This window comes from Oncorhynchus mykiss, chromosome 31, assembly GCF_013265735.2.
Source record: "Oncorhynchus mykiss isolate Arlee chromosome 31, USDA_OmykA_1.1, whole genome shotgun sequence".
Taxonomy (NCBI): Eukaryota; Metazoa; Chordata; class Actinopteri; order Salmoniformes; family Salmonidae; genus Oncorhynchus; species Oncorhynchus mykiss.
The window spans coordinates 15,408,760-15,435,898 of record NC_050571.1 but is presented as its reverse complement, the minus strand read 5'-3'; the positions used below and the strand labels follow the sequence as shown (position 1 = coordinate 15,435,898).

Genomic DNA, 27,139 nt, shown 5'->3' with positions numbered 1-27,139 from the left:
TGTACTGAGAATCATGTATGACCGTGTACATTGTAACTTGAACATTCGGTATGCATTTGAAGATAGCCACAGTGTATTCGATATGTATCAGAAGTCAGTGGGCGCTGGCGGAAGTCTCGTTTCCTCTGCTGTGATTGGTTAAATTCCTGTCGTCTTTTCTCGACGTTATGACGTTGCTAGTTTTGATAGGTCAGCGGGACACCTCACGTGTTGATACTGGAGTTTTGAATTTGAATCAGTGCGTTAGAACTCTTCGTCCGTCGCTGTAACTTTTAAACTAGCTACTATTTTTCTAGTGAACTATTTCGTCCAAACTTAAGCCATGTCTTTTTCAAGAGCTCCAGTGAAACGATTTAATGAAAATATCGGTAAGTTAAATAATGATTTAGCTGAGCAAACCTAGCCAACTAACGTTAGCTGCTTTAAGTAAATTAGCCAGCTAATCTAACGTTAGTTAGCTAAAACGTTAGCAAGATTAGCGCTAACGTAGCTATCAACAATATTTTGTATACAATTGTTTACTAACTAGCTAGTTAACGTAAACGTTACTCCAATCCACCAAGCAAAGGGCAAAACGTCCACGTCGGTTACGGTAGTTAATTGGATACCTATGTTGATAGTCATGCCAATGCTTTTACACAGGCAGACCAATTCAATTTTTTTTCTCTCACTTTTGACAATAATTGAGCAAAACATGAGAATTGGGCTGCCTGTGTTTTCATCATGTTTTGTTCAGGCTGCGCCCCAGCACCGGGCACATACGAGCTGAAACCAGGAGAGGTGAAGGGACCTGCCTCTTTCCACCGGTCAGAGCGCTTCAAACTGCTCAAAGCCAGTGGTGGTGAGTTTAACTGTCAGACAACTGAAGCTCTACTCTAAACAAAATAATTGTCATACCAAATAACTTTAAAACTTTTGACAGTAGATCTACACTACCTGTCAAGTTTTAGAACACGACATTCAAGGGGTTTTCTTTATTTCTACTATTTTCTACATTGTAGAATAATAATGAAGACATCAGAACTATGAAATAACACATGGAATCATGTACTAACCAAAAAAGTGTTAAATAAATCAAAATATATTTTCTATTTGTGATAATTCAAATAGCCACCTTTTGCCTTGACAGCTTTGTACACTCTTGGCATTCTCTCAACCAGCTTCATGAGTTTGTCACCTGGAATGCATTTACATTAACAGGTGTGCCTTGTTAAATGTTGTGTAATTTCTTTCCTTAACGCGTTTGAGCCAATCAGTTGTGTTGTGACAATGTAGTGGGGTATACAGAAGAAAGCCCTATTTGGTAAAAGACCAAGTCCATATTATGGCAATAGCAGCTCAAATAAGCAAAGAGAATGACAGTTCATCATTACTTTAAGACATGAAGGTCAGTCAATACTTACATTTCAAGAACTTTGAAAGTTTCTTCAAGTGCGGTCGCAAAAACCATCAAGCGCTATGATGAAACTGGCTCTCATGAGGACCGCCACTGGAAAGGTAGACCCAGAGTTACACCTGCTGTAGAGGATAAGTTCATTAGAGTTACCAGCCTCAGAAATTGCAGCCCAAATGAATGCTTCACAGAGTTCAAGTAACAGACACATCTCAACATCAACTGTTCAGAGGAGACTGTGAATCAGGCCTTAATGGTCAAATTGCTGCAAAGAAACACTACTAAATGACAGCAATTAGAAGAAGAGACCTTCTTGTGCCAAGAAACACGAGCAATGGACATTAGACCAGTGGAAATTTGTCCTCTGGTCTAGAGTCCAAATTTTGCAATTTTTGGCTCCAACCGCCGTGTCTTTGTGAGATGCGGTGTGGGTGACCGGATGATCATCTGGTTTGCGCTTAGTGGGACTGTCATTTGTTTTTCAGCAGGACAATGACCCAACACACCTCCAGGCTGTGTAAGGGCTATTTGACCAAAAATGAGAGTGATGGAGTGCTGCATCAGATGACCTGGCCTCCACAATTGCCCGACCTCAACCTAATTGAAATGGTTTGGGATGAGTCGGACCTCAGAGTGAAAGAAAAGCAGCCAACAAGTGTTAAGTATATGTGGGAACTCCTTCAAGACGGTGGGAAAAGCATTCCAGGTGAAGCTGGTTGAGAGAATGCCAAGTGTGCAAAGCTGTCATCAAGGCAAAGGGTGGCTATTTGAAGAATCTCAAATATAAAATATGTTTGGTTACTACATGATTCTGTGTTATTTCATTGTTTTGATGTCTTTACTGTTGTGCTGCAATGTAGAAAATAGTACAAATAAAGAAAAACCATTGGATGAGTAGGCGTTCCAAAACTTTTGGCCGGTAGTGTACAGCCTAGATGTTTTTACTTTCTACACCATTGTAATTTCACAATTTTCTCTCCATTCAGCTCCTTTCATCCCACCACCATCTCCTTCTAAAGATGTTCCCATGTCACCTGTGGCTGTGCGTAGGACCATGTCTGTGGATGGCCTGGTAAGTTGGTGTTTCTTTTTTATTTTATTGATTATCCAAAAAATACAATATACATGCAGTGAAGCCGCTTAACAACTACACCACACCAGTCACCCAACAGACTCCCATTCAGATCGACACACAGAAGCATCCAGGGTCAATGCCCTGCTGAAGGGCACGTTGGCAGATCTCCCACCAGGCTGAAAAGCGTGAACCCGAACCCCCCCACAGTTCCCCAATAACTGCCCCTCAACCATTTGAGACCCCCCCCCCCCAGAAGAAAATATACATTTCATACCATTCCCCACCCCCAAGAACCCGTGGCCAACAGTTATGAGAATGACACAAATATGGATTATCACGAATTGCTGCTTCAGTGTCTTTAGATATTTTTGTCAGATGTTACTATGGAATACTGAAGTATAATTACAAGCATTTCATAAGTGTCAAAGGCTTTTATTGACAATTACATTAAGTTGATGCAGAGAGTCAATATTTGCGGTGTTGACCCTTCTTTTTCAAGACCTCTCCCTTGGCTGAGACGCAACCCCACACATGAATGGTCTCAGGATGCTTTACTGTTGGCATGGCACAGTACTGATGGTCGCGCTCACCTTGTCTTCTCCGGACAAGCTTTTTTCCGGATGCCCCAAACAATCAAAGGGGATTCATCAGAGAAAATGACTTTGCCCTAGTTCTCAGCAGTCCAATCCCTGTACCTTTTGCAGAATATCAGTCTATGTCTGATGTTTTTCCTGGAGAGAAGTGGCTTCTTTGCTGCCCTTCTTGACACCAGGCCATCCTCCAAAAGTCTTTGCCTCACTGTGCTTGCAGATGCACTCACACCTGCCTGCTGCCATTCCTGAGCAAGCTCTGTACTGGTGGTGCCTCGATCCCGCAGCTGAATCAACTTTAGGAGACGTTCCTGGCGCTTGCTGGACTTTTCTTGGGCGCCCTGAAGCCTTCTTCACAACAATTTAACTGCACTCCTTGAAGTTCTTGATGATCCGATAAATGGTTGATTTAGGTGCAATCTTACTGGCAGCAATATCCTTGCCTGTGAAGCCCTTTTTTTGCAAAGCAATGATGACGGCACGTGTTTCCTTGCAGGTAACCATGATTGACAGAGGTAGAACAATGATTCCAAGCACCACCCTCCTTTTGAAGCTTCCAGTCTGTTTTTCAAACTCAACCAGCATGACAGAGCGATCTCCAGCCTTGTCCTTGTCAACACTCACACCTGTGTTAACGAGAGAATCGCTGACGTGATGTCAGCTGGTCCTTTTGTGGCAGTGCTGACATGTTTTTTTGGGGGGGGGATTCAGTTCATTTGCATGGCATAGGGGGACTTTACAATTAATTGCAATTCATCTGATCACTCTTCATAACATTCTGGAGTATATACAAATTGTCATCATACAAACTGAGGCAGCAGACTTTGTGAAAATTAGTATTTGTGTCATTCTCAACTTTTGGCCACGACTGTCTGTGTGTTCTTGTATGCGCTTATTTGAGTGAGTGTGTGTATATGCATGTGTACACCTGCACGGCATCAGCCTCAGGCAAACCGAGATTAGCTGTAAAAACTCTGCCCCTCAGTGTCATTCAAACGTATATTTTAGTAAGTTGGTGTTCACATAATAAACACATCCTCCCTGGTTGGCACAGCCACATCATCAAGATAACCTTGTCAGATTTGACAGTTTACTCTAGGAACTAAATGGAAGCAAACATAATGAAACTGGGAGGGTTCTACTTGAATTTGTCGAATATAAACTCTTGTTTTCCTTGGAGGCCGTTTCTGTCGCGAAATGTTTTGCAACTGAATCTGACTAATGGATACACCCCTGGTGCTTTAAAGGGATAGTTCAGGATTTTGTCAATGGAGACCTTTATCTACTTCTCCAGAGTCAGATAACACAATGTAAACCATTTTTGTCTGTCCAGTATGTTCTCAACTAGCCTACCTGGTTAAATAAAGGTAAAATAAATATAAATGAAGGAAGCAAATGCTAACTAGTGTTAGCGCAATGACTGAAATTCTACAGGAACACCTAGCCTGATAGTTTTTCCCATACTAGCTGATCCCATAGACTTAGTCATTGCGCTAACACTAGTTAGCAATAGCACTAATTCTAGTTGGCAGGTTCCTTCAAACTGAATGCATTGGTGTAAAATAGTATCCATGAGTTCATCTGACTCTGGGGAAAGTAAATGAAGGGTTTCATTGCCAAAATCCTGAACTGTCCCTTGAACCTTAATTTAATGGCCCTCTGCAATTCATTCTTCCATTCCTCCTTCACCCAGGTTGATGGGTCCATGTCAAAGAAAGACAAGAGCGGCCAATCGATGCAGATGAAACAGCAGAAACTCCTGGAGAAAGAGGTAGCCTAGTTATACAGACTGGTTTGAGGAGAGAAAAAAAAATATATATATATATATATATATATATATACATACTGCTCAAAAAAATTAAGGGAACACTTAAACAACACAATGTAACTCCAAGTCAATCACACTTCTGTGAAATCAAACTGTCCACTTAGGAAGCAACACTGATTGACAGTAAATTTCACATGCTGTTGTGCAAATGGCATAGACAACAGGTGGAAATTATAGGCAATTGGCAAGACACCCCCAATAAAGGAGTGGTTCTGCAGGTGACAACCACAGACCACTTCTCAGTTCCTATGCTTCCTGGATGATGTTTTGGTCACTTTTGAATGCTGGCGGTGCTTTCACTCTAGTGGTAGCATGAGACGGAGTTTACGACCCACACAAGTGGCTCAGGTAGTGCAGGTCATCCAGGTTGGCACATCAATGCGAGCTGTGGCAAGAAGGTTTGCTGTGTCTGTCAGCGTAGTGTCCAGAGCATGGAGGCGCTACCAGGAGACAGGCTAGTACATCAGGAGACATGGAGGAGGCCGTAGGAGGGCAACAACCCAGCAGCAGGACCGCTACCTCCGCCTTTGTGCAAGGAGGAGCACTGCCAGAGCCCTGCAAAATAACCTCCAGCAGGCCACAAATGTGCATGTGTCTGCACAAACGGTCAGAAACAGGCTCCATGAGGGTGGTATGAGGGCCTGACGTCCACAGGTGGTTGTTGGGCTTACAGCCCAACACCGTGCAGGATGTTTGGCATTTGCCAGAGAACACCAAGATTGGCAAATTCGCCACTGGCGCCCTGTGCTCTTCACAGATGAAAGCAGGTTCACACTGAGCATATGTGACAGTCTGGAGACACCGTGGAGAACGTTCTGCTGCCTGCAACATCCTCCAGCATGACCGGTTTGGCGGTGGGTCAGTCATGGTGTGGGGTGGCATCCCTCCATGTGCTCGCCAGAGGTAGCCTGACTGCCATTAGGTACCGAGATGAGATCCTCAGACCCCTTGTGAGACCATATGCTGGTGCGGTTGGCCCTGGGTTCCTCCTAATGCAAGACAATGCTAGACCTCATGTGGTTGGAGTGTGTCAGCAGTTCCTGCAAGAGGAAGGCATTGATGCTATGGACTGGCCTGCCCGTTCCTCAGACCTGAATCCAATTGGGCACATCTGGGACATCATGTCTCGCTCCATCCACCAACGCCACGTTGCACCACAGACTGTCCAGGAGTTGGCGGATGCTTTAGTCCAGGTCTGGGAGGAGATCCCTCAGGAGACCATCCGCCACCTCATCAGGAGCATGCCCAGGCGTTGTAGGGAGGTCATACAGGCACGTGGAGGCCACACACACTACTGCGCCTCATTTGTCCTTGTTTTAAGGACATTACATCAAAGTTGGATCAGCCTGTAGTGTGGTTTTCCACTTTATTTTTGAGTGTGACTCCAAATCCAGACCTCCATGGGTTGATAAATTTGATTTCCATTGATCATTTTTGTGTGATTTTGTTGTCAGCACATTCAACTATGTAAAGAAAAAAGTATTTAATAAGAATATTTCATTCATTCAGATCTAGGATGTTATTTTAGTGTTCCCTTTATTTTTTTGAGCATTGTATATTGTCTTGTCTGTCCCAATAGCATACATACATTGTCAGTGTTACCAGTTAAATGAAAATTAGTGACAAGAGACTTATCATGGATGTGGACTAGAGGTCGACCGATTATGAATTTTCAACGCCGATACCGATTATTGGAAGGCCCAACAAAAAAAAGCCGATACCGATTAATTGGCCGATTTTTGTTTATTTTTACTTTATTTGTAATTTATTTTTAAAATTTATTTTAAATTTATAAAAAAAAATTTTTTTTATTTTTAATATTTTATATTTATCTTTTTTTACATTTATTTGTAATAATGACAATTACAACAATACTGAATGAACACTTATTTTAACTTAATATAATACATCAATAAAATCTTTTTAGCCTCAAATAATGAAACATGTTCAATTTGGTTTAAATAATGCAACAACAAAGTGTTGGAGAAGAAAGTAAAAGTCCCTCTCTTCGCTCGAACCAGGAACACAACGACAACAGCCATGCAGCCATGCAGAGCAAGGGGAACAACCACTCCAAGTCTCAGAGCGAGTGACGTTTGAAACGCTATTAGCACGCACCCCGCTAACTAGCTAGTCATTTCACATCGGTTACTCCAGCCTAATCTCGGGAGTTGATAGCCTTGAAGTCATAAAGAGTGCAATGCTTGAAGCATTGCGAAGAGCTGCTGGCAAAATGCACAAAAGTGCGGTTTGAATGAATGCTTACGAGCCTGCTGCTGGCTACCATCGCTCAGTCAGACTTTTCTGTCAAATCATAGACTTAATTATAACATAGAAATACGAGCCTTAGGTTATTAATATGGTCAAATCCGGAAACTATCATTTCGAAAACAAAACGTTTATTTCAGTGAAATACGGAACCGTTCAGTATTTTATCTAATGGATGGCATCCCTAAGTCTAAATATTGCTGTTACATGGCACAACCTTCAATGTTATGTCACAATTACGTAAAATTCTGGGAAATTACTTCGCAATGAGCCAGGCTGCCCAAACTGTTGCATATTCCCTGACTCTGCGTGCAATGAACGCAAGTGAAGTGACAGTTTCACCTGGTTAATATTGCCTGCTAACCTGGATTTCTTTTAGCTAAATATGCAGGTTTAAAAAATATATACTACTTTGTATTGATTTTAAGAAAGGCATTGATGTGTATGGTTAGGTACACGTTGGAGCAACAACAGTCCTTTTTTGCGAATGTGCATCGATTAGATGCAATGCAGGACACGCTAGATAAACTAGGAATATCATCAACCATGTGTAGTTATAATTAGTGATTATGATTGATTGATTGTTTTTTATATGATAAGTTTAATGCTAGCTAGAAACTTACCTTGGCTTTTTACTGCATTCGTGTAACAGGCAGGCTCCTCGTGAGGCAGGTGGTTAGAGCGTTGGACTAGTTAACCGTAAGGTTGTAAGAATGAATCCCTGAGCTGACCAGGTAAAAATCTGTCGTTCTGCCCCTGAACAAGGCAGTTAACCCACCGTTCCTAGACCGTCATTGAAAATAAGAATGTGTTCTTAACTGACTTCGCTCGTTAAATAAAGTTGTAAAATATTTTTTTTAATAAAACGGCAAAATCGGCGTCCAAAAATACCGATTTCCGATTGTTATGAACTTGAAATCGGGCATTCTGATTAATCGGTCGACCTCTAATGTGGACACAAGGTTTTCCAGTTATTACAGCTGCTGTGACCTACCTTACTGCACACCTTATTTTCTTCCTTCAATCTAATGCACTAATCCACCCTGTCTCCTCCCTCCATCCTGTAGATCCGGTCCCTGGTGCAGCAGCGCGGGGAGCAGGACAGGCGCCTGGTAACCCTGGAGGAGGAGCTGAGGAAGGTGGAGGCCAAGCTGTTGTCTGCGGTCAGGGAGAAGACTGGTCTGGCAGCTAACGTCACCACCCTGGAGAGACAGCTGGCTGAGCTTAAGAAGACTAACGAGTTCCTCAAGAACAAGGTAATGTGGTGTTTGATGGTAGTCAAACGTTGGTATGCTCAACTCAATGGGTTGCTTTCCTAACAGATTTGGCCAAGTGCTGAAATTAAAAGCTATTTCAATGGAGAATCTCCATTTTTAAGAATGCTTTTTAGTCTTGGACTAGGCTTAATCTGTGCTTGGGAAACCAGCCCAATGGTCTTAAAGCAAAAGTCTTTAACTGCAGGGTTAGAAAGGTATAAGCTGGTTATGGGTTATCTGGGTCTAGTTGACAAAACAATACTGTTATCGGGTACTACCCCCAACTTGTTCAATTAGAAATGTTCAAATTTTCTGTTTGTACCTTGTTTTGTAAATGTCTGATTGTGTTGTGTTCCACCAGGTTTCTGCAGACACCACTAAGAAGAGGATCCAATCTCTGTCTATGGAGCTGATGGAGGCCAGAAACAAATTGGACGTCAATGACAAGGTATGACGCGTTCAGCACTACCCAAAGTGTTCAAATTTTCAGATTGAAATGTGCTGTATAGAACATACTAATATGTCAAATAAATTACTACGTTGGCTCTATTCATGGCATTTCTATCTGCCAGGTTTGGCTCTGTCATGACTTTGGCTATGCCGGATTAAGTAATATGACATGCTATTCTATAAAATAATTTATCCGTAATTACTATTACCTGATTGAGCTAATCATGTCAAGGTAATTAACTAGAGAGTCGGGTAACACAAAATGCTATTTATAGAGCTGTTATCTTCCGAATAAACTCTTAGACCTAGTAATATTTTACATCAATAGCAGTCAATATTAATCGTCATCTTAATTCAGTCTCATCTGAAAGTTGTAAATTCTTGGTTATCTGCACGAACCCTGGCTAACAATCAGCAATACAAAATTGGGTTTAATTATTTATTTACTAAATAATCACACAAAATTACACAAACATAATTAAATCAAAACTTGATTACAAATGACTTCATAAAGGGAAACGTCCCTAGCCGGCGGAACAGATATGACAGCTTGTTACACAAAGGAAAAGAGCTGGGTTTGAGTGAAAGAGCGGGAAGACTGAGGGACACAGGGAGACGCTGTGCTATCTTAAGTACAGTATCTGATGCATTCTAAATTACCGCCCATTTGGAAAAGGAAAATGCAATAAATATTTACTCTGAGCTGCGCTTCAGTAGGTTGGTGGTAGATGGAAGACCGTGTTGCCAAACCGAGTCCTCTGTCCTTTGAAGAATGTCTCTGGTGGTCAATTGGATAAGTTGTAGTAACGTCGTTGTGTGATAGACGGGATACTATTGTCTGTTCCTTCCTAACCCTTGTTTGCAGCTGCTGTTGCTAACTCAATGGCTAGGAGGTATCACTTCTGTAGTGAATAAGAGTTCAAAGTTCATACCATTCACCACCAAAGCTCACGCTGATGTTGGCTTTGTTCTGTAGTTATTATCTGAACCATTCTGACATTGGACCGTTGGCCTACATCCTCGGAACAGGAGGTTACATTGTCGTCAATGGCTTATATAGGAAGGGAGAGGAGGGCGTGTTTGAAAAGTTTTATAGCCCATGTCCCTTCACAGGGGTGGGCCACTGATTGAGCAGAGCCCTTATGAAAACCCAAATCTCACATTTAGAAGCTAAATCACATTTCAGCCCATCACAAATAATTTAATATTCAAACATTTAAATTGAACAACAATTCCATGTGAATCCGATAACTCTGATGTGTAGACTTTCCACTGTAGAGTTTGTCATCTTATCATTGATGAGAATGTCTCAGATGACAACCGAACTGACATCATATTCATTAAGTACCACCGCATATGTTCAATTGTTCGGATTACCAGAATATAGTTCATTTCCCCCCACCTACTGATGTTCCCAGAATCTCTGTTAACCAAGGTTTTTACAAATGTAACATCAGTAGGGTAGAGAGAGGAAAAGGGGGGGAAGATGTATTTATGACTGTCATAAACCTACCCCCAGGTCGTCATGACAGCTCTATTCATCACATTTCTATCTGCAAGGTTTAGTGACTGAATGTGGCCCTGTTCACACACCATTTACTATCCTGTCTATCTAGTGGTGTTTGCCTTACACACCTCTTTCTCTCTAAATTATTCATGTGTGTGCTGATATAGTGTTTTTTGTTCAGGAGCTGAGTTTCCTGCAGGTGTAGTATGGATGGTTGAGTGACTGACAGTTGTTGTCCTATCAGGAGCTGAGTTTCCTCCAGATCAGTACAGAGGGCCAGGTGAAGTTGCTGGAGACAGACCTGGAGGCAGCCAGAGCTACACTCACCGCCCTGAGGGAGAGGAACAAGGACCTGGGTGAGACCACCTGACCTCACTGACACCTCATCGTTAACCTGCCTAGTGCTTATCAATCAATGAAATGTTTTTTTATACAGGACATTTCTTACCAACAAAATCTAGTTCAAAGTCCTAAACTAATAAAGGTGAGAAAGATTAACACAATTTGAAATTAAGAGATGCATTGAAATAGTCAAACAAGCCTGGGTTGACACCTTACCCCTAATATAGTACCTGGCTTAGTTGGACAAAAAAAAACGTTTTTTAAATGTTATGTTTGGTTTTCAGAGGACCTCCACCATGACACCAAAGTCCAGAACGAGGAGCTGGAGAATGATATGGATACGCTGCAAGGTAAGTTGTGTGTTTATGTCCATTCTCCCATCCTCTGTATAATTCCTCCTTTAGATGGCATGATTCTAACCATGTGCTGTATCCCTGTTTCTCAGCTGTGATCCAGGAGCTGAGAGAGGAGGTCAATGTTCTTCAGGGTTACCTGGACACAGCCAACGACCACATCCAGGTACTAATATACTGGTCACTGAGGGAAGAAACATATAAGGAGAGACACATCCATGAAATAATATACTGGTCACTGAGGGAAGAAACATGTAAGGAGACACACACATCCAGGATCTAATATACTGGTCACTGAGGGAAGAAACATGTAAGGAGACACACACACATCCAGGATCTAATATACTGGTCACTGAGGGAAGAAACATGTAAGGAGACACACACATCCAGGATCTAATATACTGGTCACTGAGGGAAGAAACATGTAAGGAGACACACACATCCAGGATCTAATATACTGGTCACTGAGGGAAGAAACATGTAAGGAGACACACACATCCAGGATCTAATATACTGGTCACTGAGGGAAGAAACATGTAAGGAGAAACACACACATCCAAGATCTAATATACTGGTCACTGAGGGAAGAAACATGTAAGGATACACACACATCCAAGATCTAATATACTGGTCACTGAGGGAAGAAACATGTAAGGAGAAACACACACATCCAGGTACTAATATACTGGTCACTGAGGGAAGAAACATGTAAGGAGAAACACACACATCCAGGTACTAATGTACTGGTCACTGAGGGAAGAAACATGTAAGGAGACACACACATCCAGGTACTAATGTACTGGTCACTGAGGGAAGAAACATGTAAGGAGACACACACATCCAGGATCTAATATACTGGTCACTGAGGGAAGAAACATGTAAGGAGAAACACACACATCCAGGTACTAATATACTGGTCACTGAGGGAAGAAACATGTAAGGAGACACACACATCCAGGATCTAAAATACTGGTCACTGAGGGAAGAAACATGTAAGGAGAGACACATCCAGGAAATAATATACTGGTCACTGAGGGAAGAAACATGTAAGGAGAGACACACACAAAGCAAGTCAAATGAAACTAGTTCAGACAGGACAAACCATTCGATAAGGGAGAGGAATGGTAAAAAAAAATCTCAAAGGGAATGTTTCTCATTTTTTGGGGAGGGGAGAGCTTAAGGGAGGGATAGAAGGAAGGAGAGGTTGATGCTTAAAGCTGTGTGGAGGGAGGGAACAAGAGATGAAATACTAACATTTGAAAACATTTCTTTAACCTTTATTTAACTATGCAAGTCAGTGAAGAACATATTCTTATTTTACAATGATGGCCAAACCCTCCCCTAACCCGGATGACGCTGGGCCAATTGTGCACTGCCCTATGGGACTTCTGATCCCGGTTGTGAACCCGGGATCGAACAAGGGTCTGTAGTGACGCCTATAACACAGATGCTGCGCCACTCGGGAGCCTGTTAAACATACTGTTTACTGAGGGAAGAAATGTGTATGGAGAAACTACTTGACTGGTCCATGATCATGCTTACATCGGGTTTTCAACGTAGACAGAAAATAGTTATAATTGAGGCTGTTATAACATGCTATTGTGTCTCCTTAGGATCTGCGTATGAAGCTTCATGGGAAGACCGAGATGGTGAACAGCATCTCTGAATCTCAGCAGGAGAAACTGGGGTGAGCAAATGCACATGTCCTCCCTGAACAACTTCATTCAGAATCATTGAAATTCAGGGTTTATTTTTCTGTCCACGTTGAAATTGATGACATCAGTTTCCAAGTTGTCTTGGTTGACATGCAAAACAACAGCTGATCTCACACCATGTCCTTTTCTCTCAGCCATCTTGAGCAGAAACTTGAGCAGTGCACCGCGGAGCTCGAAAACTCTCAGAACACTCTCCGTCAGAAGGAGGAGGAGTCAGAGAAAGGTCAGCAGGACCTGCAGGCTTCCCGTGATGCTTTGCAGGAGACGGAGAAGCTTCTGGAGCGGCGAGAGGCGGAGCTGATGTCCTCCCAGAAGGCATTGGGAGAGATGGAGGTACAGATGCAACGGGCCAACCAGGAAGTGGCTGACTCCCAGATTGCAGTGCGGCAGCAAGAGGCGGAGCTAGTGCGGCTGCGAGAGGTGCTGAGGAGGACAGGGGAGGAGCTGGATGAGAAAGTAGCTCACCTGGAAGAGAAGTGCAAGGTCCTGGAGGAGGAGAGCGGTACACAAACAATCCTAGTCCCTAATTTATATTACTGACATACCCTAAAGTACTAGACTCTTGATGGTTCCTTGTAGATCTGAAAGAATGGCTATAATGGGAACTTATCTTAAGCAGATTTATCAGGAATTTTGGATCTTACCCTTTTCCAGTTTTCCTGAAGGGTCAGGTTTTGGGGTATTGTTTCTAGGTTGCTCTTATCTGTGTGGGCTCTATATCAAGTGTCTAGGTTGCTGTTATCAGTGTGGGCTCTAATTCAAGTGTCTGTGTATCTGTCTTTAGTTAGTAGCCAGGGGAGAGTGGAGGAGCTGAAGGCAGAGCTGAGCCTCCTGCGGGAGAACAGGAGGAGTGAGGAGGAGGTGCAGGAGCAGCTGGAGCAGACATACACCTCCCTGGCTGAGGAGCTGAAGCAGGAAAAGGTTAGTGGTGTTGGGGATGACTTGAATCCAATATGGCACCCATTAAAATCCTACATCTGACTCTCCTCTCGTTCTCCCCAGGAGCATGCAGCCTCCCTGGCCTCAGTGCTGGAGAGGGTGAGGGAGGAGACAGAGGAGGAAAGGAAACAGTTGGAGGATGAGTTGGAGGAGGCTCTAGGAGTGCTGTCGGTTCTGGAGTTGCAGGATGAGCGGAGAGGGGAGGCCCTACAGGGTCTCCAACAGGAGAAGACCGAGTTGGAGAGAGAGCTGACTGAGACCAGAGCACTGCTAGTCAGGTGAGTCTGGAGGTTTAATGCGGAACTAAAAACATGAATGAAATGCGCTTTGTCGGCTTTGCTTTTAATATCCTTTGAAATAGTGTTTCAAATAAGAGAAGTTGGTTGGCTGGAATTGCCGTGGAGTTTAGCTACAGGTTTAGCTCAATCGACGACTGCATCCCAAATAGTTACTCATTATGCAGGGCTTTACTGAAAGCTCGAGTCACTTGTCGACCCCCCCCAAAAAAAGCACTGCACTGCTTCTTGAAACACAGCTTGCTAAACCTGGAAACCAGCCGCACGACCGGCGCCCCTGGGGATTGATGAAGACGACCGGCGCCCCTGGGGATTGATGAAGACAGCTTGTGCCTGTCAATGCAATACAATTCTACTCTGACGCGGTCTACAGAAATTGGGAGACAATCTGATCCAATAATCAGAGTATATTTTTGATATTGCGATTTAATTGTTTTACTTGTCCATTCGGGCAACTTAAATCTATATTCTGCTTCCCTGACAATTATTATTTTTCTTGTCCTGGGGAAGCGGACAAGTGTTAATGTCGGGCCCTGTTATGTGACTAAGATTAGGAATTCTGCACCTCCCCTTTGCTCAAACTGTTCCTTTCAGCGTTGTGTGTTGTATCTCCATCCAGGAGGAGCAGTGACGTGCAGGTGGTACACTCTACCATGAGGAGCCTGCATGAGGAACACACCACCTCCCTCAGCAAGATAGGAGACCTGGCCACTGAACTGGAGAGGTACGGAGTTGACCTGTTGTCCAATACTAATGTGTTTAAAGGGACCCTTTCACACAGAAAAAGTTAACTTTTGATGGATGAAAACATCTGAAACTTCATTTTAAGTGAACTGTCACTTTAACTTTGGGTTAAAGTATTAGCAGTCATGGCTCTGTAAAAGCTGATTTATGGTCAATTGGGTTCTGCAGTGTCAGTACAGCGTTAATGACAGTTCAGGGCAGTCTTAACTTCTTGCGCTTCGTAGAGCGGAGAAGAGCTGTTGTCTTGGAGTAAGTGAGTTTGTGTTTATACAGGACGTACTGCCCCCACCTACCGCCAATGCGGAGATATATGGAGCTCTCTGCATTGCAATTTGTTTGGCGGGAGATGCATGGCATGGCATCACAGTACGGACCTTGATTTGGCCTCCGGAGGCTCTGCAATTGTCACACCCTCCGTACGGAGCCTCCACACCACATCCCCGGATCAAGCGTAAATCGGCTTTAAGACTTCAAAATGTGTATTTTGTTCCACCAGCTCCAGGCAGGCCCTGAAGGGAGCAGAGGAGAGGGGTAGAGCACTGGAGGAAGAGGTGGAGAGGGTGACGAAGCAGATGAAAGAAGAGATGGAGAGAGTGAATCAGCGTAAAGAGGTGGAGGTGAAGAAAGTGAGGGAGGAGATGGAGGGGGAGCAGGAGAAACATCTAGCTGACCAGCAGGCTCAGGAGAAAGCAAGAGCGGAGTATGCAAGGTGAGCTCATAAGGCTTCTCAATATTTGGTGATTTAATGTGCAACCTCTGACGCTCTCCCTTCTCTCGGTCCCCCACCTCTCCTCTAGAATGCTGTTAGCGGCACAGACTCGTCTAGCTCAGAGAGATGAGGAGATGAAGAGGGCTGAGGAGGAGGTGCAGAGACAGCTGCAGGAGGAGAGGATGGAGAAAGAGGAGGTTCAAAGGCTACTGGAGCAGGAGAAAGGAGAGAGGGAGGTGCAAAGGAGAGACTTGAAGCAATGTATGTCAGAGGAGGTGGGGAGGCTAGAGAGACAGGTGGAGGTGTTAGAGGAGGAGAAGCTAGCTCTTCAGTGCTTGGTAGGAGAGGTGGAAAAGGAGAAACTGAGCCTTCTCAACCAGTTGGAGAAGATGGAGGATCAGGTAAAGAAAGATCTGCCCTGTCTAGAGAACCACATGGAGGTAGAGAAAGAGAGGGATGAACTGAAAACGGTAGTGGAGATGTTTGAAATAGACAAACGGGGCCTTCAGGACCAGGTAGAACTAATACACAACCGACTGATGAAGGCAGAAGAACAGAGAGCGAGTCTCCAGAGCCAGTTAGAACTGATGGAAGAGAAGGTTTCTCTCCAGAGCCAGGTGGACCCAGTTGTCCAGGAGAAGGTGACTCTCCAGAGCCAGGTGGACCCAGTTGTCCAGGAGAAGGTGACTCTCCAGAGCCAGGTGGACGTGGTGGTCAAGGAGGTGGTTTCTCTCCAGAGCCAGGTGGACCCGGTTGTCCAGGAGGTGACTCTCCAGAGCCAGGTGGACGTGGTGGTCAAGGAGGTGGTTTCTTTCCAGAGCCAGGTGGACCCGGTTGTCCAGGAGAAGGTGACTCTCCAGAGCCAGGTGGACCCGGTTGTCCAGGAGAAGGTGACTCTCCAGAGCCAGGTGGACCCGGTTGTCCAGGAGAAGGTGACTCTCCAGAGCCAGGTGGACCCAGTTGTCCAGGAGAAGGTGACTCTCCAGTGGGAGATGGAGGAACAAAGAAGAGACTTCCAGAGACAGCTGGTGGCAACTCGGGACAAGAGGTGAGGAGGACCAGGAATCACTTACTGGGCTGTGAAGATTAGGGCCTGTATTCATGAACTGTCTGAGTGCTGTTCTTGGATCAGTTTCCCCTTTCAGATGAATGAATAAATGCAATTGCATGGACAGGGGAACTGAGCCTGGAGCCGCACCCTACTCTGAGACCTTATGAATACGTGCCCAGATCATCAAGTAGAAGACAATGGTATTATATCACCAAAGGATAGGCTCTCAATACACTGTTCCAACTCTGTCCTTTCCTCTCTCAGTGATGCAGAGACAGAACACTGGAGGAGACAGTACGAGGAGCTCTACACTAAGGTCAAGCCCTTCCAGGTCAGTCACAGCAGAGGCAAGGGGTCACCACTGCCGCATTATGGGAAATGTAGTTCCTCTGAGATGTTTTCTTCTGTGTTGCTGCCAATGGTCATGTATATTTCCCCATATGAATAGAAGGGGTACACCGTCATTGACTTCGTTACTGTTTCAAATTCTATGTTCCCCCATCTCTTCCTCTGGTTGGTCTGGCCCTGCAGGAACAGCTGAATGGGTTTGCTGCAGAACGGGACGCGCTACTGAATGAGAATGGGGCAAACCAGGAGGAGCTGACCCGGCTTGCGGACGCCTACGCTCGTCTGCTGGGCCACCAGAACCAGAAACAGAAGATCAGACACGTGGTGAAGCTCAAAGATGAGAACGTCTCCCTCAAACAGGTCAGATGCCTCTGTCTGGTGTACAGATTTAAATACTGTATAAGCATGGGCTATATTGATTGGCGTTAACAAAATATGATTATAGCAACACACACACTTTAGTTACCACTAAATATGATTATAACTTTAGTTACCACTAAATAGGATTATAACTTTAGTTACCACTAAATAGGATTATAATTTTAGTTACCACTAAATAGGATTATAACTTTAGTTACCACTAAATAGGATTATAACTTTAGTTACCACTAAATAGGATTATAACTGTAGTTACCACTAAATAGGATTATAACTTTAGTTACCACTAAATAGGATTATAACTGTAGTTACCACTAAATAGGATTATAACTTTAGTTACCACTAAATAGGATTATAACTTTAGTTACCACTAAATAGGATTATAACTGTAGTTACCACTAAATAGGATTATAACTTTAGTTACCACTAAATAGGATTATAACTGTAGTTACCACTAAATAGGATTATAACTTTAGTTACCACTAAATAGGATTATAACTTTAGTTACCACTAAATAGGATTATAACTTTAGTTACCACTAAATAGGATTATAACTTTAGTTACCACTAAATAGGATTATAACTTTAGTTACCACTAAATAGGATTATAACTTTAGTTACCACTAAATAGGATTATAACTGTAGTTACCACTAAATAGGATTATAACTTTAGTTACCACTAAATAGGATTATAACTGTAGTTACCACTAAATAGGATTATAACTTTAGTTACCACTAAATAGGATTATAACTTTAGTTACCACTAAATAGGATTATAACTTTAGTTACCACTAAATAGGATTATAACTTTAGTTACCACTAAATAGGATTATAACTTTAGTTACCACTAAATAGGATTATAACTTTAGTTACCACTAAATAGGATTATAACTTTAGTTACCACTAAATAGGATTATAACTTTAGTTACCACTAAATAGGATTATAACTTTAGTTACCACTAAATAGGATTATAACTTTAGTTACCACTAAATAGGATTATAACTTTAGTTACCACTAAATAGGATTATAACTTTAGTTACCACTAAATAGGATTATAACTTTAGTTACCACTAAATAGGATTATAACTTTAGTTACCACTAAATAGGATTATAACTTTAGTTACCACTAAATAGGATTATAACTGTAGTTACCACTAAATAGGATTATAACTGTAGTTACCACTAAATAGGATTAGAACTGTAGTTACCACTAAATAGGATTAGAACTTTAGTTACCACTAAATAGGATTATAACTTTAGTTACCACTAAATAGGATTATAACTGTAGTTACCACTAAATAGGATTAGAACTTTAGTTACCACTAAATAGGATTATAACTTTAGTTACCACTAAATAGGATTATAACTTTAGTTACCACTAAATAGGATTATAACTTTAGTTACCACTAAATAGGATTATAACTTTAGTTACCACTAAATAGGATTATAACTTTAGTTACCACTAAATAGGATTATAACTTTAGTTACCACTAAATAGGATTATAACTTTAGTTACCACTAAATAGGATTATAACTGTAGTTACCACTAAATAGGATTATAACTGTAGTTACCACTAAATAGGATTATAACTTTAGTTACCACTAAATAGGATTATAACTGTAGTTACCACTAAATAGGATTATAACTGTAGTTACCACTAAATAGGATTATAACTTTAGTTACCACTAAATAGGATTATAACTTTAGTTACCACTAAATAGGATTATAACTTTAGTTACCACTAAATAGGATTATAACTTTAGTTACCACTAAATAGGATTATAACTTTAGTTACCACTAAATAGGATTATAACTTTAGTTACCACTAAATAGGATTATAACTTTAGTTACCACTAAATTGTGGAGTAGAAGTTTCGCCATTGTTTTCATATATCCACTTCTTTTAAATCCATGAAGGGAATGGTGTTGGTAAAAGCTTTTTGGGTGTACTACAGTCTGACATGATTGTAAAGTGTGTGTGTGTGTGTAGGAGCTGTCTAAGCTGCGTGCCCAGGTGTCTCGTCAGAAGGGAGGCCAGCCCCAACGCAGGGTTGACCCCATCAAAGCCTTGAACCACCTGGACAGCAAGGAGAACGAGCAGCCTGCTGCCGCACCTCTCAGACCGGGTGAGTACACACCAGCGTTTCTTTTCGTGAGTAATTGACAGCATTTGGCAGATATTTTTAAAGACATATAAACCGTCACATGAATCACATTGGCTCCATGGCAGTTGGTTCAGGTTGTCTTTCAATGGCATCACCTTTACTCTGCCTGTCTTGATCTATGCTCACATAGTGAACTTACAACAACCAATTTGGCCCAACCTGTAACAGACACAGCTGTTTTTGGCTCATGTGAGAAGTGTTCATGTATTTTATGAATGCTTTTTCTGAATCTGCCCAAGAACTGATAAATGTCCACTAATGCCTGTTTGCGTAGGGTATATCTAGCTTCAAGATAGCTAGCTACAGATGTCGGGTCTTAATTTGAGCTAGATTGCTATAGCGGGAAAATAATCCTACAGCAATGGGAAATGTGGATTATAATTAATGGACATTTTTGTTGGGGCTGATACATTTTTTGTTAGGGAAAATCAAGTCTGAAATTGCAAACTTCAGAAGCTTTTTTTAAAACCTGAAATGTACCCCTCATCAGAGGACTAAATAAATGTAACTCTAATCCTGTCTCTTTTAGGAAACCGCTGTTGAAAGGTAAACAATGGACAGACCCTCATAGAAAGCACCAACTGTCCAGGGTGAACAGGACGCCTCCTGTTGAGTCAAGAGGATGTCATGGTCTTGCATAATATTTAATTGTCATTTGATACCAAATGCTCTGTAAAGCTACTTGATGAATCTATAAGGGGGGTGGGGGTGTTTGTTTCTGCTAAAACATATACAGGATTACAAAGGCCTTTATCTTTCCATCCTATAGAGCAATTATGTCAGTATCGGCATGAATCATGCCCGTCATTCTTTGGCTACAGCATTCATATTAAGCACAAAATGTTTTGTGTTATTCAACATAATATACAGTTGTGTGTATAATGCAAATACACTGTACATGTTTAGCTCTATTTATTTACATTTTGTTTGTTTGATTATACATCTTATTTCCAGAAGATGGGAATGTGACTTTTCACTGGTTTACCTTTTTACTTTCTTCTAACAGCCTGACTCTTGTAAATAAATGTTCTCTCTTCCTTCACACTGAGAGAAGTGGGAGGATTGTTTTAAATAAATGTAGGGAATGTGTTTTTGATGTGGGATCATTCTATACACACACGCCTGTTGACATTACTGTTATACCTTGCCTGACATGGGCCTGTTGACATTACTGTTATACCTTGCCTGACATGGGCCTGTTGACATTACTGTTATACCTTGCCTGACATGGGCCTGTTGACATGACTGTTATACCTTGCCTGACATGGGCCTGTTGACATTACTGTTATACCTTGCCTGACATGGGCCTGTTGACATTACTGTTATACCTTGCCTGACATGGGCCTGTTGACATTACTGTTATACCTTGCCTGACATGGGCCTGTTGACATTACTGTTATACCTTGCCTGACATGGGCCTGTTGACATTACTGTTATACCTTGCCTGACATGGGCCTGTTGACATTACTGTTATACCTTGCCTGACATGGGCCTGTTGACATTACTGTTATACCTTGCCTGACATGGGCCTGTTCATTCACAAAAAAATGGTGTGTTTGTGTTAAACGTCCCATACCTATGAACTCCTATACTCGTTTGATCAGACACTACTGTGAACCAGCATACCTGCTCGTCAGAGCCACATATTTAGAGCTGAGCCATCTTACATTTTTGAATATTCTGATATTAGGCATTGTTAGATATTATTTATATTCCCCATGTTTAATAGGGTGTGTTTGTAAATTCACATGGGCAGAAACCTCATGTCCCAGTTCTCAAAATGCATGTCTCTGCTGCTCGTCTCCTGACACCAACAGCCACATTCTGCTGTAGCCAGTTGAGAGCATGATTTGTATCTCCTTCCTTTTCCTTCATAACTGGAACAAAGACCCACTGTCTTCAACATACCAACAGTCTGTTACTGGTCATACACATGTTTTATTTTTTCTGTAGCTCCCCCCTTGACATTTAGTTTTATACAAGATTGACATGTCCTTCCACCAGTAGCTCTTGAGGCTAGTCTGCGCTCTTATCAATCGAGTGTAGACTATGAGGAGTAGACTCCAGTCAGTCGCAGTAGCTCTGCAGGTGGCTGAAGCTACATGGCTTATGACAGCACTGTTCCACAATGCCTCTTTTCACCTTCTGGTCTTCATGGTCCTTCTTCCATGGACGTTCCTGCTTCACCCTCCAACCCTGTCTGCTCTTCCTAGACAGGAACCCTTTAATGGAGGGGTGTAGAGGGGGAGAGTTCCCAAAAGCTGTGACGTAAAGCAGATCAGCGAACTCCTTCACTCACACAAAATACCAGTTAGAATGTTGGCTGTTTAACAGAGACTGAATGAGCGTGTTATCAGAGCTTCACAATCTGTTTAGTCTTGTCTAAGGCTCTCCACGTCCTTCAGAGGAGAGATCTGACAGGTGTAGCTCAGCTTCCTACCTCTGAAGTAAAGTTAACTTCAGACATTTCAATGGGATGTCTGAGCACAGGGTTTAACTGAGGTTGAGAGAATATCTGGGAGAGAATATAATGAGGAATCTGGAGAATTCACAAGATTCTTAAAATCTTGATATCTCACAAAGTCGGTAGTTAGGAACGGTCTCAGCAAAAGATCAGTAGGGATAGCTACAGTATATGACAAACTTTAAGAGAAGGTATACCCTCGTCACAGATGGAAGAGAGAGACTGACTAAAGTCAAATATTTAATGTTTGCTGATGACCTGGTGCTTCTGTCCTTCAACCAAGGAGGACCTACAGCTGCACCCAGATATTCTGTCAGACCTGGGGCCCTGACAGTAAATATCAGTAAGACAAAAATAATGGTGTTCCAAAAAAGGTTCAGTTGCTAGGACCACAAATTCCATCTAGACACCGTTGCCCTAGAGCACACAAAAAACGACATAACTCGGCCTAAACATCAGCGCCACAGGTAACTTCCCCAAAGCTGTGAATGATCTGAGACAAGGCAAGAAAGGCATTCTATGCCATGAAAAGTACTTGAATCAGTTATAGAGTCCATTGTCTTTATGGTTGTGTGGTCTGGGAACCGCTCCCCAACCAAGAATTCACAAAATGAGACAAACACCAAATTGAGAGACTACATGCAGAATTCTGCAAAAACATCCTCTATGTACAACATAAAACACCAAATAATGCATGCAGAGCAGAATTAGGCCGATACCCACTAATTATCAAAATCCAGAAAATAAGCGATTCCAAAACCTTCCATAACAAAGCCGTCACCAACAGAGAGATGGACCTGGAGAAGAGTCCCCTAAGCAAGCTGGTCCTAGGGCTCTGTTCACAAACACAATTAGACCTAACCTAAATATGAGAAAACAAAAATAAAATTACTTGACACATTGGAAAGAATTTACCAAAAAAGCAAACTGGAATGCTATTTGGTCCTTAACAGAGAACACAGTGGCAGAAACTTAAGGAAAGCTTTGACTATGTCCAGACTCAGTGAGCATAGCCTTGCTGTTGAGGTAGATGGAACTGTCTCTCAAGAGAAGACAGGCTATGTGCACACTGCCCACAAAATGAGGTGGAAACAGCTGTACTTCCTAAAAATGAGGTGGAAACTGAATTGCACTTCCTAACCTCCTGCCAAATGTATGACCATATTAGAGACACATATTTCCCTCAGATTACACAGATCCACAAAGAATTTGAAAACATCCAATTTTGAGAATCCCCCATATCTATTGGTTGAATACCACAGTGTGTTTTGCCTCAAGAGAAGGGCAACCAGTGAAGAACAAACACCATTGTAAATACAACCCATATTTGTTTTGTACATAAACTATTTCCACATCATTATAACACTACATAGCCATAATATGACATTTGAAATCTGTCTATTCCTTTGAAACTTGTGTCCTGTTTACTGTTAATTTTTGATTGTTTATTTCAGTTTAGTTTATTATCTATTTCACTTGCTTTGACAATGTAAACATATGTTCCCCATGCCAATAAAGCCAATTTGAATTTAATTAAATATAGAGAGGGTTGGGGGAGGAGGACTGCAGACTTCAACGTTACAGGTAATTATGCTAGCAGATACCCATAGGCTTCCAGTTGTTTTGCTAACACTATTTAGCATTGTCTCGAGAAACTAACTAACTTCCTTCATACTGGACACAGACATAAATGGTATCCACTCTGAGGATGTAGATAAAGGTTCTCATTGCCAAAATCCAGATATATACCTTTAACAACATACCCTCTTTCAAAATGTGTCGGCTTGTAATAAAAGAGCATCACATATTTAACATATATTGAATATAGTGCCAGCCTTCAAACCACCCCCTGTTCTCAGTCTCACCTATAAGGTGTTGCAGGAGTAGGTCTCTGGGGATTCTGTGGGGGTTATAGAAGAACCCTTGTTCCCCACAGACCAGGTAGAGGGCATCCACCAGGTGAGAGCCACACAGGTGCTGGGCGCTGGGAGCTGAGCAGACCCCCGGGGAAGACAGGACCAGCAGTAACAGAACAGACAGGGCCCATACTACCACAGCCATAGACGATCTGGAGGGAGAGAGAGACCATACTACCACAGCCATAGATGATCTGGAGTGAGAGAGAGACCATGGTACTACAGCCATAGACGATCTGTAGGGAGAGAGAAACCATACTACCACAGCCATAGACGATCTGGAGTGAGAGAGAGACCATGGTACTACAGCCATAGACGATCTGTAGGGAGAGAGAAACCATACTACCACCGCAATAGACGATCTGGAGTGAGAGAGAGACCATGGTACTACAGCCATATGAGATCTGGAGGGAGAGAGAGACCACAGTATCACAGCCATATGAGATCTGGAGGGAGAGAGAGACCATGGTACTACAGCCATATGAGATCTGGAGGGAGAGAGAGACCATAGTACCACAGCCATATGAGATCTGGAGGGAGAGAGAGACCACAGTACCACAGCCATATGAGATCAGGAGGGAGAGAGAGACCACAGTATCACAGCCATCTGATATCTGGAGGGAGAGAGAGACCAAAGTACCACAGCCATATGAGATTGGAGGGAGAAAGAGACCATATTACCACAGCCATATGAGATTGGAGGGAGAGAGAGACCACAGTACCACAGCCATATGAGATCTGGAGGGAGAGAGAGACCATAGTACCACAGCCATATGAGATCTGGAGGGAGAGAGAGACCACAGTATCACAGCCATCTGAGATCTGGAGGGAGAGAGAGACCAAAGTACCACAGCCATATGAGATTGGAGGGAGACAGAGACCATAGTACCACAGCCATATGAGATCTGGAGGGAGAGAGACCACAGTATCACAGCCATTAAACAGAAAGAGAGCTGGGTGAGAGTACATGGAGAAAGAGAGGGAGTCCATGCCCATATCACAGTGACAGGAAGGATGTGCATGGTTTAGTTCCAGCTCAAGCACCAAACACACCTGATTCAACTAATCAGCTCATCATCTAGCCCTTCCTTGTTTTCTGGATTAATCCAGGATTAGGATCAGGATACACTGTATAAATACTCTGTGGCTGGCTGGCTGGCAGGCAGGCAGGCAGGCAGGCACCGTAGGTGAAGGTAGGTTATGAACCAGGGTTGGGGTCAATTCATCAATTCAGAAAGTAAACCAAAATGAATTTCCAAATTAGAATTTTTGCATGGAAGACAATTGGAATTTCAGTGTTCATCCTGAATTGACTGGAATGAAAATGTAATTGAGCCCAACCCTGTTATGTATCCACTTACCTGAAACAGACAGCCAGCTGAGGTGAGAAGAGCTGGTTGCCTACTGGTTAGTGTGTTGGGCTAGTGATCAGAAGGTTGCTGGATCAAATCCCTGATCTGACAAGGTAAAAATCTGTTCTTCTGAACAAGGCAGTTAAGCCACTGTTCCCCAGTAGGCTGTCATTGTAAGAATGTGTTGTTATCTAACTTGCCTAGTTAAATAAATAGAAGAGCAGGTGGTGACGTGTCAGTCAGGTAGAGCACACGTGACCTTCCTCCTCTCTGTCCTTTATACCTGCCTCTCTTCCTGTTAGCCAGGTAGAGCACACGTGACCTTCCTCCTCTCTGTCCTTTATACCTGCCTCTCTTCCTGTCAGCCAGGTAGAGCACACGTGACCTTCCTCCTCTCTGTCCTTTATACCTGCCTCTGCCACACGTGACCTTCCTCCTCTCTGTCCTTTATACCTGCCTCTCTTCCTGTCAGCCAGGTAGAGCACACATGACCTTCCTCCTCTCTGTCCTTTATACCTGCCTCTCTTCCTGTCAGCCAGGTAGAGCACACGTGACCTTCCTCCTCTCTGTCCTTTCTGTTTGACAGCATCAGCGGAAAAAGCTATTTTTCCTGACTGTCATTAAACCCTTTGAGCTGCTGTTGAGCTGCCGTTGAGCTGCTGGAAGAGGTGCTGGGAGATCTATCTGGCCTTTTAAAGGCTTTTTCTATAGCAACACCTGAGTGTCTCCATTGATTATATTCATGTACTCTCTAGTATTATTTATGTGGAAGTGTGACACCTAACACTTGTGAAGAGCAGAATCAGCAACCTCTGAATCATCTACAGTTTTGTGAGAAGGTGTTAACCGTAGAAAGTGTTAACCAATGTTCACAGTTAGTTATTGTTATGGATAGGCCACCCGAAAAGTCCCCATTGTCCTCATCTTGGCCCCAAGACAGCAGGTCCGCTTAGACCATGGCCTGAGTCACAAACCGGGCCACATCTGAGCCTTTTTGGTAAAACACCAGGGTAAATTCTCAGTGGACATTCGCCAATAGAGACCTACAGGATAAGTTAAGTTTGTGTCATTTGCACAGGATACACATGGTGGATATAAGCTGAAACGGGCAATAAGCTAGAGACATATCTACACTGTACATTAGGTCTACAATAGACAGGCAGATGTAGTGTAGTGTAGGTCTATAATAGGCTGGTAGGAGTAGTGTAGTGTAGGCCTACAATAGACAGGTAGGTGTAGTATAGTGTAGGTCTACAATAGACACGTAGGTGTAGTATAGTGTAGGCCTACAATAGACACATAGGTATAGTGTAGTGTAGTGTAGTGTAGACCTACTACAATGACACCAGCTGCTATCTGATAGGGCAGTGGTTTTTAAACCTCTCCTCAGGGACCCCCAGACGTTATACATTTTCCGACGTAGCTCACCTTAGTCACCTAGTCAAGGGCTTGATGACAAGTTGAGTAATGTGTGCTGCCTCTGGAATATATCAAATACCTGTCATGGCTGGGGATCCTCCAGGAGATAACCACTGTGCTAGGGAATTTGGCTTTGACTGCAATCTGTATTTATGACAGTAGATGCCTATTACATGGAGTGTTATTACTGACCACTAGTGGACGATGAGAGGTACTGCATGGATATACATTGCGTCTGTGGAAGGACCAGCTATGAGCACGCCCGTGGCTGATAAGCATCATTCTAACCCAGCACTTAGATCATAATAGAAGCTGAATGTAATATAAAATGCTGGCTGTGTTCGGAGGGAAGGATTCTTCTGAGGGTGACAGATGTCCAACCACTTCAAAGCTGAAAGGTCAAGTAGGAGAAGGGACTGAGAACATCAGGGTTGCTGAAAAATGGAATAATGAAAGGCAAGCCTCTTAGAGAGAGGGATAAAAGAGGAGGAGGAGGAAGACAGTGACAAAGCACCTTGGCAGAGTGAGAGGTAGAGTGTAAAATGTCGAACCAAGGAGGGATCTGACGCTGGCAAGTGTT

At 42.8% G+C, this 27,139-nt stretch overlaps 2 protein-coding genes across 5 annotated transcripts; one reads left to right on the top strand and one right to left on the bottom strand.

Moving 5' to 3' along the window:
- The first annotated feature begins 206 nt into the window (after nucleotides 1-206).
- Nucleotides 207-20,497, top strand: hmmr (hyaluronan-mediated motility receptor (RHAMM)). Of its 4 annotated transcripts, none has more exons than XM_036969983.1 (21): nucleotides 207-368; nucleotides 737-841; nucleotides 2,380-2,465; nucleotides 4,752-4,829; nucleotides 8,222-8,410; nucleotides 8,772-8,858; nucleotides 10,612-10,723; nucleotides 10,994-11,059; nucleotides 11,155-11,228; nucleotides 12,676-12,749; nucleotides 12,912-13,279; nucleotides 13,562-13,698; nucleotides 13,780-13,994; nucleotides 14,632-14,736; nucleotides 15,253-15,465; nucleotides 15,554-16,289; nucleotides 16,374-16,513; nucleotides 16,781-16,847; nucleotides 17,048-17,224; nucleotides 19,234-19,369; nucleotides 19,938-20,497. In XM_036969983.1, exons 1-21 carry the CDS (start codon nucleotides 323-325, stop codon nucleotides 19,949-19,951), a joined length of 3,225 nt encoding a protein of 1,074 aa, XP_036825878.1. In that variant the 5' UTR covers nucleotides 207-322; the 3' UTR covers nucleotides 19,952-20,497. The 4 variants fall into 4 exon arrangements, with proteins under 4 accessions (XP_036825878.1, XP_036825879.1, XP_036825877.1 ...); XM_036969984.1 differs by having other exon boundaries at nucleotides 15,554-16,331; nucleotides 16,416-16,513; XM_036969982.1 differs by having other exon boundaries at nucleotides 15,554-16,373; nucleotides 16,416-16,513.
- A 978-nt stretch (nucleotides 20,498-21,475) lies between these two features.
- On the bottom strand, nucleotides 21,476-23,933 carry LOC118946006 (insulin-like). The gene is made up of 2 exons (XM_036969673.1): nucleotides 23,738-23,933; nucleotides 21,476-21,630 (listed from the first exon to the last, which is right to left on the bottom strand). The coding sequence occupies exons 1-2, from the start codon at nucleotides 23,931-23,933 to the stop codon at nucleotides 21,476-21,478; spliced, it is 351 nt and encodes a 116-aa protein (XP_036825568.1).
- Nucleotides 23,934-27,139: the final 3,206 nt, after the last annotated feature.

What these genes read in the sequence shown, in the direction of transcription:
- hmmr (XM_036969981.1), top strand. Translation starts at nt 323, where the DNA reads ATGTCTTTTTCAAGAGCTCCAGTGAAACGATTTAATGAAAATATCG. An exon ending in TGATATGGATACGCTGCAAG is followed by an intron (nt 11,060 to 11,154) that starts GTAAGTTGTGTG and finishes CCTGTTTCTCAG; the next exon opens with CTGTGATCCAGGAGCTGAGA. An exon ending in GGTCCTGGAGGAGGAGAGCG is followed by an intron (nt 13,280 to 13,561) that starts GTACACAAACAA and finishes ATCTGTCTTTAG; the next exon opens with TTAGTAGCCAGGGGAGAGTG.
- LOC118946006 (XM_036969673.1), bottom strand. Translation starts at nt 23,933, where the DNA reads ATGGCTGTGGTAGTATGGGCCCTGTCTGTTCTGTTACTGCTGGTCCTG. An exon ending in ACTCCTGCAACACCTTATAG is followed by an intron (nt 21,631 to 23,737) that starts GTGAGACTGAGA and finishes CCTCCATTAAAG; the next exon opens with GGTTCCTGTCTAGGAAGAGC.